At 43.2% G+C, this 14,460-nt stretch overlaps 1 protein-coding gene across 3 annotated transcripts in view; it reads right to left on the bottom strand.

The window, feature by feature from the left end:
- Positions 1–246: 246 nt before the first annotated feature.
- The window catches only part of SEL1L (SEL1L adaptor subunit of SYVN1 ubiquitin ligase), a 60,641-nt gene continuing 46,427 nt past the window's right edge, over positions 247–14,460 (bottom strand). For 2 of the 3 annotated variants that reach the window (XM_077750829.1, XM_077750830.1), the window contains one exon: positions 8,944–13,258. In XM_077750829.1, coding sequence (XP_077606955.1) covers positions 13,049–13,258 — 210 coding nt within the window. In that variant the 3' untranslated portion in view covers positions 8,944–13,048. Of the gene's footprint in view, positions 959–6,075; positions 6,153–8,943; positions 13,259–14,460 lie in introns of those variants that run through there. The other variant, XM_077750831.1, reaches the window with a different exon arrangement.

Genomic DNA, 14,460 nt, shown 5'->3' with positions numbered 1-14,460 from the left:
GTCTCCCTCTCTCTCTGCCCCTCCCCACTCACACTCTGCCTCTCACTCTGTCTCTCAAAAATGAATAAACATCAAAAAAAAAGAAAGAAAAGAAACGCAAGCTAAAACAACACTGAGAGTCTCTGGGAGGCTCTGGAGAGTCTTACTGAGAAAATGCGAACATCTTATATGGCAGACATTCTCCCCACCCATTGTAAGTTACCTGTAGTGAGAGGCACTTGCTGTACACAAATAGGTAAACTGAGGCAAGCTTTGACATATGAGTTTATTCGGGAATAGCAGAGGAATTGCAGTTTGGGACAAATGAACTGTAGCAAGTCGTGGGTGAGTCCGCTGAGGGTTTGGAGTAGCTGTGTTTTTGGCCAGGGAATGGAAAGAAGGGAGAGCTCAAGGTCAAGTAACTTCAAAAACAAAACAAAGCAAAATGGAGACCAGCACTGAAAGCTTCCCGAGCAGACAGAACTACTCCAGTCACACAAACAAGGCTCGAGTCTGCACGCGCCGCGGGACCAAGCCGGCCCGGTCCTCTGCTCACTCCTCTGGCAAAGCTTGCCAGCGCTGATGTGAGACAACCTCTGAGCAGCTTCTCATCATCCAAGAAAGTTCCAGCACTATCACTTGTCTGTAAATCAGGCACCTGTGGGAAGTCTGTCTCCTAGTCCTCAAGTTTTGTCTTCCTGAGGGCACATGCGTGACACATTTCCATTCTGTTTCTTCCAGTTCTATTTTAGATCGGAATTCTTTTACACTCACAAGTGCCCCCTTCTGTCTGCTTCTCAGCTTCTCCAGGGTGTGGAAGGAACAAGATGGAGAGAGGGCAAGGAGGTCTAGGGAAGCGGTGTATGGAGGGACCTCCGGGAATTGGGCTTTGCCTCCCATGTCCTGTGTTCAAGGCTAGGTAGCCAGGATGACTTGTCCAGTTGCCATCAGACAGTCTCTGTCCCCGTCACCTCAGTGTCTTTAAAAACAAAACAAAACAAAACAAAACAGCACAAAAGAGGCAAGGAGACAACATTGATGATGACAAAGCGATGCCCAGACGATAAACACAATGAATTTGGAGGATGGAAAAATGTCTGTGGGTGGAGGTGAAGGAAGTCTCCAGCGTGCGTGCCTTGAGGGCCAGATATGTAGGGGGTGAGGGGGCTAAGATTGAGAATCTAAGCTGTTATTTGCTGAGGATCCTTCCTTGTGTCAGGATCTTCATGGGAAAGAACGCACTGAGAGAAGCTGAAGCATGAAGGTATGTACCAGGGAGGGATGCCTGGGTGGCTCAGTCGGTTAAGCGTCCGACTTCAGCTCAGGTCATGATCTCACGGTTCGTGGGTTCGAGCCCCATGTCGGGCTCTGTGTGGACAGCTCGGAGCCTGGAGCCTGCTTCAGATTCTGTGTCTCCCTCTCTCTCCGTCCCTCCCCCTCTCACGCTCTGTCTCTCTCTTTCTAAAATAAAAAAACATCGAAAAAATATAAGATGTGTACCAAGGACAATGGACTAGAGATGGAGGAGAGGACAAATTTAAATATAGCCTGGGGTCTGGCACTTAGTCTGTGTCCCAGCTTCCTGCGAGGGTCTTGAGGGGCGATGATCAAACTGGAGGGAGTGCTTCTTAGACACTTCTCTTCACAAAGGCAGCACCCCATGAAGCTGCTTTGAAGACAGTGAATGGAACGGGGCTGAGCGACACATTCTCCCCGGGGTGTAACTCAGAGCACTTGGGGGCAGGCACCCACATCACACAAAGGAATATCACCCACTGGAGAAGACAGGAGACATTACTCTAGTTAGCAGGAGATTCTAAGAGCACACAACTCTTATCTCAGGGTCATGAGTTCAAGCCCCACGTTGGGTGTGGAGCCTACTTTAAAAAATAAAATAGGAGTGCCTGGGTGGCTCCATCAGTTAAGTGTCCGACTCTTGATATCAACTCAGGTCATGATATCACAGTCGTGGGTCAAGCCGCACATGGGGCTCTGTGCTGAGTGTGGAGCCTGCTTGGGACTCTCTCTCCCTCTTTCTCTGACCCTCTTCCCTTGAAATAAATAAATAAACATTAAAAAAAAAAACCAAAATGCCTATTTCTGAGGGGGGAAAACCTCATAGGTTCTAGTTTTTTTACTTTTCTGACAGTGCAGAGACTGCTTCGGATTCTCTCTCTCCAGCTCTCTCATGTTTTCAAAAATAAATAAATAAATAAATAAATAAATAAATAAACTTTAAAAAAGTTTTCCCCCTTTGGGGGCTGAGTCAGCCCCATTGAGAAAACATGGTGTGGGGTGATTGTATTTGTTTCTCTGGGCTGTTGTAACAAATTGCCACAAACATGGTGGCTTAAAACAGCAGAAATTTATTGTCTGACCGTTCTGGAGCCCGGGGGTCCAAAATTAAGGTGTCAGCAGGGCTGTGCTCCCCCCAAGGCGCAAGGGGAGAATTCTTCCTTGGCTTCTTCTAGTTTCTGGTGGCTCCAGGCGCTTGCTGGCTTGTATCTGCGTTACTCCAGTCTCTGCTTTGACTTCCCACGGACCCACTCCTGTCTTCCCCTCTTCCGTCTGCATCGAGTCTCCTTCTGTCTTTCTCTCAGAAGGACACTTGTCACTGGACTCAGGGCCCGCCCTGATCATCCAGAATCTCATTTTGAGATTTTTAACTTTTTCCAAAAAAGGCCATATTGACAGGTGCCAGGGTTAAGTTATGAAAATGTCTTTTTCGGAAGCACCATTGGACTTGCTATGGTGACTAAAATATTTTAGGTGGCAGAGGCAAGAAAGCTTTGTGAGCATTTCACAACTCACAGTGCTGGTCTGGTGCGGTTATTAAAGTTCTGATTTTACTGGGGGAAGCTGGGAAGATAGGTCCCTCAGACTTTCCCCAGAAAAGACTTCTGCCCAATTTCCTCCGGTGTGGCCCTTTGGCGCCCTCTAGTGGATCTTGTGGTAACTACGGAGTCTTAATTTTCCAAAGAAAAGAATCAGATTTTAGATGATTAGTTAGGAGAGCCATAGAATAGCAATTAAACCATAGCGGAAGGGACTTGGAGCAGTTACATTATAACTCAACACACCTTACTGTACACCCTCGGAGCAGTGGTCCTGGGCAGAGGACACGGGCTGCGCTGTGGCTTTCGTACTAATGTTTCCTGCTTTTCAATTTGCAAAGGGCTGTGTCACTTCAATGGGCTACCTTCCGTGCAGCACCCTCCTGCCCTCTGTCTGGAGCACAGCCACCCCTCCCACAGCCTGTGGAAGCACCCACTTGCTCTCCCTCCCCTATGAGCGGCTTGCTAGCAGGGGTTTCTCCTCCCTGGGTGGCAACAGGGAGAACAGCGCAGGGGAATTTACTCCAAGTGAGTAAATCATACACTAATAAACCCTTCAAGTACATCTGCATTTAAGCAAGTGTTCTCAAGAGCTGACTCGGGATCTTAACTATCTTTTATAATGTTATTTTTAAGTCTGTCCACGAATTCCAACATTAACTGAATTGATTTGTGTGTCCTGCATCATGCAGAGCTCTGGGCCCACACTGGTGAATAAGAGGGAAATGTCTGTCTTCTTCAGATTCACCAACAGGGAGACCTAGAATGGACAGCCCCTGTGAATAATCAATGATAAGAAGTGCCATAAAGGGGAAATAGAGGGGAATGCATAACAGGTGTACCTGATTTAATGGGGGGCTAGGCAAGGAACTGAACCAAGCCCTGTCAGAACACTGCACAGGCACACACTCATCCACACTGGCTCTGTTAATCGTTTTCACCAGTTCAGCTATTTCAGGAAAGCAGATGTGGGAGGTCTCTGGCTAAATTTGCAGACAAATCAGGTGGAAGAACCTACAGTTGAATTAGAAGCTCTTAAAAATTGGAATTGGGGAAAGCAGCTTTGATTGTGAGAAGCTCTAGGAGGCCATTAAAAATTGTTTTTAAATTTATTTTGAGGGGGAGGCACAGAGAGGGAGAGAGAGAAAATCCCAAGCAGGCTTTGTGCTGTCAGCATGGAGCCGGACATGGGGCTCCACCTCACGAACCAGGAGATCTTGGTCTGAGCTGAAATCAAGAGCTGGAGGCCAGACTCAACAGACTGAGCCATCCAGGCCCGTTCTTGGAGGTAATTAATTTTTGGAGGAAAAATGAAGTTCTTCTTTTTTTTTTTTAATGTGTTATTTTTTTCTGAGAGAGAGAGACAGCATGAGCAGGGGAGGGTCAGAGAGAGAGGGAGACAGAATCCGAAGCAGGGTCCAGGCTCTGAGCTGGCTGTCAGCACAGAGCCCGACGCGGGGCTCGAACCCACGAACTGTGAGAACATGACCCGAGCCGAAGTCGGACACTTACCCGACTGAGCCACCCAAGTGCCCCCCCCCTTTTTTTTTTTAAATAAATGAAGTTCTTGAGGATGGGCCTAATGTCTGATTCGAGTCCCCCCGTTTTCCCATAATTAATAGCAGGAGTTTTACAGAGAGAAGTTATCTAAAAGCAGGTCAGACACTGATATTTCCATAACTAACAGACTATTTATTAAATTCGAAGGTGACTGATGCCACGGAGGAGAACACAGGTGTGGCTGTGGCCGCCTGTCTCCAACATGGTTGCCATCATTTGCTTCCCTCTCTGCCTGCCCTTCTGATTCTTCCCTGGCAGGTGGCACCTGCTTCCGTGCACCACACCCGATGGATCCGGGCTGGCCTAGGTGACTCACTGACCCACAGGATGCAGTGGAAATGATGTTTGGGATTTCCAAGGCCAAGTCCTGAGAAGCCTTGCAGCTCCACCAGGCTCCTGGGATGCTCTGGACCCTGAGACCCCCACATACGGAGAGGGTGATGCCAGCCAGCGCCCAGCTGTTTTGGCCATTGCAGCCCAGGCACCAGGTGTGAGTGAGGGAATGGTCTTGGATATTCTGGCTCTGGGATATGTTAAACAGAAGCTATTCAAGCCACCCCAGGAGAGGCCCCAGACAGATGGAACACACATGAGCCAACCTCCATGTGCTCTAGATGTTTTTTCGTGCCTTTACATTTGTAAAGCAGCAGTAGATGCCTGTGAACACTGCTTTAGCAACACATGCTGGAAATAGCACAGCATGTTAGCAGGGGCCAGAACAAGGCTGACGTGCACAANCACTATAAACCTCCCCATGCCGCACTGAGGAGACAGCATAGCACACTGCTCAAGGGCTCGGATTTGATGGCAAAGAGAGTCTCTTATTTGAATTCCAGTTTTATAACTTACACTAGCTCAGTGGCCTTGAGCAAATTGCTTAGCCTGGACTTCAGTTTCCTCATCTGTTAAATGGAAATGATACAAGTAGTACCAACATCATGGTGTATTTGAGACTAATAATGCATGTAAAGAACTTAGGGCCTGTCACGCATGCACATTTTGTGGTCAGTTAGTCAAATGGTGATTGGGAGTGATCCCAGGAGCACAAGGGCCTGATCTTACTCACCATTTTTTGGTAAATTTGTTTGTTTGTTTGTTTATTGAGAGAGAGAGGAAGAGAGAGAGAAGCAGAAAGGGAGAGAGAGAATCCCAAGCTGGCTCTGCATTGTCAGCACAGAGCCTGATCCGGAGCTCGATCCCATGACCATGAGATCATGACCTGAGCCTAAATCAAGGAGTTGGTCGCTTAAGTGATTGAGCCACCCAGGTGCCCCTTCTCTTACACATCTTTAAACTCGATGTACATTTCAGTGTCTGAACAGTGATTAATAAAAGCTGTTGCATGAATGACAAAATGAAACCCTATGTTATAAACGTTAAGATTTTTTTTTAATAAAAATTTTTAAATGTTTATTTTTGAGAGAGAGCACGGGCAGAGGAGGGGAAGATTGATCTTTTCAACATAAAGGAGAACTTTGTAAATTCTTTGGAGCCAAGCACTTTAGGTCAGTGGAAAAATAAGTCAATTCAATTGCTGTTGATAGTTAAGGCTTCCAAGGGCTGGATAGGACCTTAAGGACCATCCCTGATGCCCCTTCTCACGGTGCATATGTAAAGTGAGTGGCTTGCGCCAGGCCACCCACTTGCTGTGGGGGCAAGAGCTACTTCCCGCTTATGCTGGTGATGGTGATGGCATTCTTACCCTCTTCCTTGGCACTTCGGGGCCATTCAGTGTGGTCAGGACTGATCACTAATCTCTTCTTTGAAGAGACTGGGCACCTTGGGAGATGCAAAGGGAGAACCTGTCAGAGATGCAAGACCCACCCGCGGGCCATGCAGATTGGGGGGGGAACCCTTCCTTTCTGCATCTGTCCTCACTCGTCATCATGACTTGCACTGAAACAATGACTCACCACTAAAAAGTCCCTTTATTATTAATAGTAAGTCTGCTGGGATGCAATTTAATTTTTCTGTAATTAAGGTTGTGGTTTCATCCTAGTTCTTAGGCCTTTCTTCTAGTATTTCACTGCTTTACGGCATAAACGTCCCATTTCTAACTTACTTTATTGTGTCTGGTGACATCTACTAGATTCATCTTCGGTTTGGCAAACGAGGACACAAAGTAGCAGGTAACTTAGTTATGCAGTTCTAAGTGCTTTTAAGTTCCAAATGAGTGAGGAAATACAGATACCAATGAAACAAACTTTGGGCTTCATCAATTACTTTTTTCCCCCTTGCCTTTGAAATACTAGAGGCTGTGGCTTGCCGTTCCTGTGTGGACTGTTTCTTCATCATCCTTATTCCATCTAGAGTCAAAATAGGGACCGTAGGCAAATAGTGCACTGTTTTCACCCCTGTGTTCTGGCAGCAAATTTCCAGGCATCATCTAAGATGTCTCCAAAGAACACTGCCCACATAGTATGGAGAAGAAAATAACTTATTTGTATAGGTTGGAAAAATTCAAGTCAATTCTTCATTAGGACCTAAGGGAAACAAGATGGGCTGGATGATTCCCTGACCTTCCCCTCTTCCCTTGCACAAACAAGAAGGATTAGTTTCTATTCGTTTCAAAATATTTCAGTTAGAACAAAAAATTAATGAAATTTTTCTTAGGAAAAAAGGTTACAGGCAAAGGCATGGGAGGTAAGTGGGGAAACCCAGATGTGCTGACTCTGAAACCCACAGCTGTGCTGTCAGATCTTGAAATAAATCTGTTTCCAAGAACAAAGTTTCTGTTGTTCACATTTAAATCTTGAATCATGCAAAACATCGGATGACGGCTTTATGTTCAAAGTTAAGAATCCTTATTTAGGATACTTGAACCTCATACCTAGCACTTACTTCTGAGACATTCTTTTCAATCCTGACAGGCTAATTAATTAATAGAGTTCTACTGAGAGGTAGGGAGAAGGCAAAGGGAAAATGCATTCAGCAACAATACAAGAAATTTACACGAATGTTCTGAAGTCAACTAACTGGCCACAGTCTACTCACATTATATGAGAAGAAAGTGTGTGGGGTTTTAAGAGTTTAATACACAATTCAGCACTAACACTAGGTTGCATTTAAAAGAAATTAATCTAGATCCTCCCCTCCCCCCATGTGGACACTAGGAAGATCAAGAGTTTTGCTCAAAATGTAATACTAACAATAAGTTATAAGGTTGGTAGAATTTTCAGGACTCAATTATAAGGTTAACCTGACTGATGACTTTCTAAGTAGAGGCCGAAATACATGGGAAGAAAAATAGAAGATGCATAAACACCACAGCACCTCTCTTTGAACCGGCAGGTTCTAAAGCTCTTTTTTACTTGTCTAATTATCCAAAATATAAAAATACGTGTTTTTTCCATAGTTTCCACTACAGAAATTGCTTCTAATTATTTACTTGCATATATTCATGTATCTGCTGTTACACAGTATTGGCAAATGTCAAGGCTAGTATAACCGATCAAAATTCGTATAAAGGATGTTAAAGGAGCGAGGCTGTTTTTCATCCAGTTGCAGACCAAGGACCCATTTTAATGATTTGTGAGAAAGAGACTAATCAGTAAATAGTATTGCCCCCAAGCTGAATGGTCAAACCCCTGATGTTACAGCTCTGATGTCCACCTTCTCCACGTTAATTATAGCCAAGGTCAGTCAGGGTCATGTGGGGTGGCTGATTGCATTCCCAGAAGCAAAATTTGAGATCCAATTTCTCACTTGCCACAATTTGCATCATCCAGACGGACATTTTATCCAAGGATCTGATGCTCCCAAACTGGTAACATTTTAGCTCAGTTTACTGTTTGATCTGGCTGCTGGAAAGTTCGGGCCAGATTTGTAGCCCATCTCGAACGCGCATGTTGGGTACAAAGTTCACTCCTGGTTTAATGTTTTCACTTCCTCTTTACTTAGATCACCTTAATCTATGTAAACTTTATCATTGTATGAGACTCTGTAAGCTCTCAAAAACCTTTCTGGAACAAGGCAAAGCATAAAACACACTTTAGTTACATTTCACTATGTACCACAGGCTGGTTCAGGTCAAAGAGCTCAGGGATTTAAAAAGTGGTAATGTTGTGGCGCCTGGCTGGCTCAGTCAGTAGAGCATGTGACTCTTGAACTCAGGGTTGTGAGTTCGAGCTCCATGATGGGTGTACAGATACTTAAAAAGTGGTAGTAGGGCAAAATAGGTCAAGGGGATTAAGAGGCATAAACTTCCAGTTATAAATGAGTCAGTCATGAGGATATAACCTACAGCATAGGGGTCATGGCCAATAACACCGAGGTAACTTTGTATAATGACAGACAGTAACTAGAATTACGGTGGCGATTTTATAATGTAAAAAAAATTTTTAAAGGTAACATTTCTTAGCGTATTTATATTATCCCCAGGGCAAAATTCAACTTACAAAAATCTGAATTTAGGGAGTTAAAAGCCAATGAAAGACAGATTCAAACTACCTCAAGTCAATGTTCCCAGATGCTTCTAAAAGTCCAGAAAGGGCCATTAAAAATGGAATCATTCAGGTTTAAAAAAAAAAAGTCTGCCTGGAAAGGTGCTGGGTCATGGTACATCACAGCATACAGGAAAACCAGAGGTGGATTCTTTATTTCACAAGTTTCAAGATACAGTACAAAACGAATCTGTACATCTCTCTATTAACAGGATTTGTTTACACAATTATATTACACTTCACCAGCCTTTATACCGTATTTAATTAAATACAAAATAAATTTACAAAAAAGTCTACTATGGTGTTCCTTCCAATGCCAGCTTATGGTCTTTTTAAACTTCTCCTAAATATTGATAGTGGTTATACCTTGATCGAATCGACACTGATTTTTTTTTAAACCAAAGAGACTAGTGTCAGCTTGTTTTCATTGCAAATAGGAAAACCAGTGCGAGTAAGAGGACTCCCTGCACATTGCCAAGACCTCCTTCCCATGCACACAAAATTGGAGTTTTGCTTGTGCAAATAGTCGTTTTAAAATACAAATCATTTTTACTTGGGGTAATTTAGGTTTTCCTGAACTACTAAGTGGAAGGAGAAGTTTAGCTGCTTTTCAATGACTGCCACACATTTAAAATATCAGGTAGTGCCTCAGACAGTGTGGTGTTCAGCAAATTTCCATTTTCATCTATACTGGAGGGCAATGAAGAGGAAAAAGATTTTCATGAAAATCGTTTTCTCTTGCTTTGTTTCTTGCATTCTCCTAGTCATAATGTGGTGCAACACATATTAAACTCACTTCCAGAACAAATACTAGCTGTCATCGGGGCAAAAGTAGCCCATTCCGCTCTTCTTGGCAGGTGAAGGGGCTGTTTATCTGACACTGTTTTTGAAATGTGCATGTGAAACATCAGTCCAAACCTCTGTGAGGGAAGTTCTTTTGCAGATGGAGCTAGACAGTAATACACATGCTACACACACGAAGAGCTGTGGTCTCCATTGACAGGCTTGCATGCATACTTCCAAAACACTGGTTTGAAGAACAAATATGAACAGCAAAGAAAGGAGGGAAAAACGAAGCAAGAAAAAAAAATCCTATACAAAATACTTAAGTTTCCTGGAGGCAACAGCAGCTCCTTAATTAAATAAGCATCAGATCATGGCCAGATCGTGGTAGAAGTTTCTACAACTTCCCAACGGTACAGAGACGGAACAGCTTAGCAGTAAAGCTTTCACAAATTAACCTTATATGCACAAGGGTAAACAAATCCTCAAGAGTATTACGATAAGCGATTCCCAAGTTAATCTCATTTCAGTGCTAAATAAGGAATTACGGAAAAAAGAAAAGGGGGGGGAGGGTTACTTTTTCTGTGTCATCGAGTGTTAACCAAAACTAAGGTAAGCCTTACTCAGAAAACAAAAACAGAAAAATACAACCACAGAAAGAAACAAAAACGAAACAACCCCAAACACCAACGCTACCTTTGTGACATAAAACAGAAGCAAAAGGGTGGTCTCAAGACTGAAGCAGTTGACAAGCCACAAAGCAAACGCACAGGAGAATATACGCTAAGTAGAGTACTACTGTCGTCACCTCTGATGGCAGGAAGACAGGCTATTAAAGGGGTCAGGAGACAGGCTACCATGGAGAAATGGAGCTGCACTCGATCTGCTAACTCTAAGTTCTAACATTAAAACTCCTGAATCCTGGAGTTAGTTTAATGTCACTGACATTAACTAGCTTTAGTTACTGTCATTTTATTCAAATGGATGCCATTTGATTAGGTAAGTATTGAGCATTATTTTAGGAGAAACACCAAACCCAGTTCCTACTTGCCTAGGAATTATGTCCCGTGAGCAGAAAAGAAAAAGGGAGCAGAGTATTTTGAGACAGTCGTGAGGACTGAAGTCCCAAAGCCATACAGGAAGTTAAGTTATTTTAACTAGACTGTTCAAATTTCCAGTAGCAAATGACCCAAGGGTATGGCAGGAGGGAAGGGAAAAAAAAAAAAGCCAAGAAAAGGGTGGGCATATTAGTGATAAAAAGGACCTGGCAAGTAGTGGTAAACTGACAAGGAGTTTGTTATTGCGTGAAGAACAAGACCGCGCGTTCCCAGCTGGCGTCGGGTGGTGCGCACTACTTTATGAAATGTCTTCTCCAAGTACTACCGGAGGGAAGGAAAGCTAAGGATAAAAATGTTGCTAAAGGAGAAATCGGGTGGGTGGAAGAGGAAAGAAACAGTTATTTAGTCATCTTAGAGGGATTTTTAAACATTTAAATAAGTTACAATAGTTCCTTTGAAAAGAAATGTGGCTGCTACCGTGAATTACACTCCGTTCTGAAGGGTGAGGAGAAGACAGTGGTGAAGACACCTGCATACTGTCCCAACTGCTCTCAGACCTCCCTGTGTAAGACAGCAAACGAGTCTTCGTATTTAAGAGCTGCCCAGAGCAACACGATGCTTCTGAGATGGACATTTCCTACCTTTCGGATGCGCATTTAGACACACGGTTCTCTCTGTGGCCACCTCTTCAAATTTGGAAGCAACTACGTGGGAGTAAAGTTTGCTTACCAGGTTTCTCATAATCCTCTAAACACGCACAAAAAGCATACAACTTCACATTTAAAGCCTTCGTGTTCATTACAGACTAATTAAATCTAGTTCTAAATACAATCCCAACTTCAAAACCCAAAGTCTTACAACTCTACAGGTAATAAACTCTTCAAGTTTTCTGGCAGATGAGGGATTATGGAAAGAGTATAATAAGGTTAATATAAACAGACTGAGGTCAGGAGGCATAGAAAGCCTGCTCAGATACTAATGTAGTCTCAGACTAGACACAGGCTGGTGAATACCACCATCTGATAGTAAAAAGAAATACAAATTCAGTTTAGTTTAAATTTCTTCATTTGTATGATATGTGAAATCCTTGGTTTTCTTTGTTGCTGCATTTCACACTATTTAACCAGACAACTCTGAAGTGTAATGGCCTTGATTTTCCTAACGTTAACAGTGGGAGGGGTGGTGAACAGGACAGTTAACAAAGTGGCTGACTTTCTACTGGAATATAAAACTGCAGAAGTAAAAATCTACCTGAACAGTATAAACAGGCTTTGGCTTTCCTCAACCACTGAGTTTAATACGTCTTAGATTCTCTGAGTTTTAGTTTTATAATGGTAGTCACTGTATGCCATATCTTGGCAACAAGATTACAAATTTAAAGAATTCAGGAGAGTGTGAACAGTTCTTTTGCAATAAAAAAAATTGCAAAGTAAAATAAACCCTGGGAACAAATGCTTCCTCTTTCGGGAAAGTGTGTCTATCACCTTGGGACCCCACCCAGAGTTCTTTAATATTGTTCTAATTTCTCCCACTTAGTCCATCCTCTGGCTTCCGGATCAAAGCTCTGTATACTCAAAAACAAACAAGCAAATTACATCGAGTAAGTGGGGCAAATTCACATGTTAGCTCAAGGAGTCAGTTCACAATGTTTTATATATTCCATTCCAGAGAAGTGAAGTTCACATAAAACTCTTTAACAGGCCTTTCAGTCTTTGAAGGAGAGAAGTATGGTATCAAGTGTGACAATCACCAATAAGAAGAAACGTCCCAGCCTCCCCTGTTAAAATAACAAATATGTTGAGTATGTATACTTGCATGTGGATTGGTAAAAGTTTCTCAGTTATTGCAGTTCTGAAACACTTTGAAGACTTTTTTTTTTTTTTTTTTTTTTTTTTTACTTAAAAGGCAAGTTCTATTTTCAGACTTTCAAACGTGTTAAGGTCAAACTTGCAACTAACTGGTTTTTCCTTTTTACAAAGTGATCAGGTTTTAGTGTTGATGCACAAGACCTTAAAGGTGGCTGATAGAACTTCTGCATATTGAGAGTGACCAGAAGGACCCAAGAAAGACGGCTGGGTACAGCAGACATTGGGTCTCACATGTTTCCAGAAAAAAAAAAAAAAGGGGGGTGTGGGGGTGGTGGTGGAGAGGGGGAAAGCCACTGAGAGCTGTTATTCCATACGGCACTGAAACAAACCTTCAACTCAGTTTAGGTAAGAGTTACTTATCCCTGAAAATAAAGGCATCAGATTCTAAGCAGCTTTAGGAATTCAAGGTTTCCTTGTGCCTCTTCCAGGAGGTGACCACCGAGCCCAAGTCCTAAATCCAATGCAAGTGTTCGCAGCAAACGATTTCCTAGGATGTTACTGGTCAAGGCTGGACACGGTGGCTGTTACTGTGGTGGCTGCTGCTCAGGCGGCCCCTCCTGCTGCAGTGGCCCCGGCCGTGGCCCTGGGGGCCGGGGCAGAGGCATGTCCTGGTGCTGCCTCTGCCTGTAAGCTATGACTGTTCCCAGCAGCAACGCGATGATGGTCATGAGGTAAAGGTCCCACTCAGGTCCCAAAAGCTGGTCCATGTCAAGCTGGGTGAACAGATCTCGAATCTTAATGAGAATGATAGAAGAGTCATTACGATCACTAAAATGTCAGAGAAGGAACCAGGAAAAAGTCACGTCACAAATTAGAGATGAGCACCGAACTTATTAAAATAATTGGTTTTAGGAATGTTTTGAATGCCTTAAAAAAAGAGGCTTTAAAAGCCTTCAACTCAAAAAATAATGCGTCTCAGGAACTGAGTTATTATTTTGTGACCGTAGATGATACAGAGTGTCCAGCCGGCCTCCTTTCCAACNGTGGGGGGGGGTTGGGGGGGGGGGACTAGTCTCTTGGCACCTGTCACCTATCTGTGGTGACGGCAGCCCTGTTCCCATGACACCGGGGTTATTTTACTTCTTCCCTCGTATAACTGGAGATGGCGGGAATTCAAGTGTTTAATAGTTGAATGACTAATGCTTTTCAAGTAGGATTTCACTAAATATTTAATACTTTTGAATTTGAACTTAAAAGTTATGTTCTTAGTCCACGATACCTTGTTTTAGTTAGTGTCCCTTAGAAGTTATTCCTGAAATTTTCTGACTGCTACTTACCTACAAGGGAAGTAAACATGGAGTATAATCCTTTATATTGAAATAAAGATCCCCATAATATATACTTATAGATGCAGGTGCTAATTTTCCTAGAAAAAGATTCTAAGAAACCATTAACTGTGTTTCCTGGGGTGGGATCTGTAATGGGAGATTTTTGTGTTTTCTGCACTGACTTTCTCGCCATCGATATTTAGTAACTCGTTTTTTTTGTTTTTGTTTTTGTTTTTTTTTGGTTGGAATATCTAATTGGTAGGATTATGGAGCATTTTATTGTCTTCTTTATGCTTCTGTATTAAAAAAACAACAAAGATAGGATACACTTAGTATGGTATAAGCATGACTAAATCCTAGACTGTAATTAACAGTTTCTTAGTCTTACGAACTGTGAGAGACGAGGGTCTGAAATAGCCCTGAGAGAGAAAAGCAGCAGGCTGCCACACTGTTAGCTCTTTGGTGAAAGGAACAAAGGTTGTTTCCACCAGGAGACGGTACAGCACGCCTGGCTCTGGCTATCAAGAAGTTATGAATGTGCCATTACAAGCATGTAAGCAATCGGGAGGCCAGAGCCCAACACGCCGGGTCCCCCGGAGCCCTATGCGCAGAGACCTCCGTACACAAAGACAGGGCTGCAGACAGGAATGGCACCAGTTACACGGGGG

The sequence above is a fragment of the Crocuta crocuta genome, unplaced genomic scaffold, assembly GCF_008692635.1.
Source record: "Crocuta crocuta isolate KB4526 unplaced genomic scaffold, BGI_CrCroc_1.0 scaffold186, whole genome shotgun sequence".
NCBI classification, from domain to species: Eukaryota; Metazoa; Chordata; class Mammalia; order Carnivora; family Hyaenidae; genus Crocuta; species Crocuta crocuta.
Note: the sequence above shows the minus strand (reverse complement) of the source record. Positions and strands in the feature narration are given on the sequence as shown.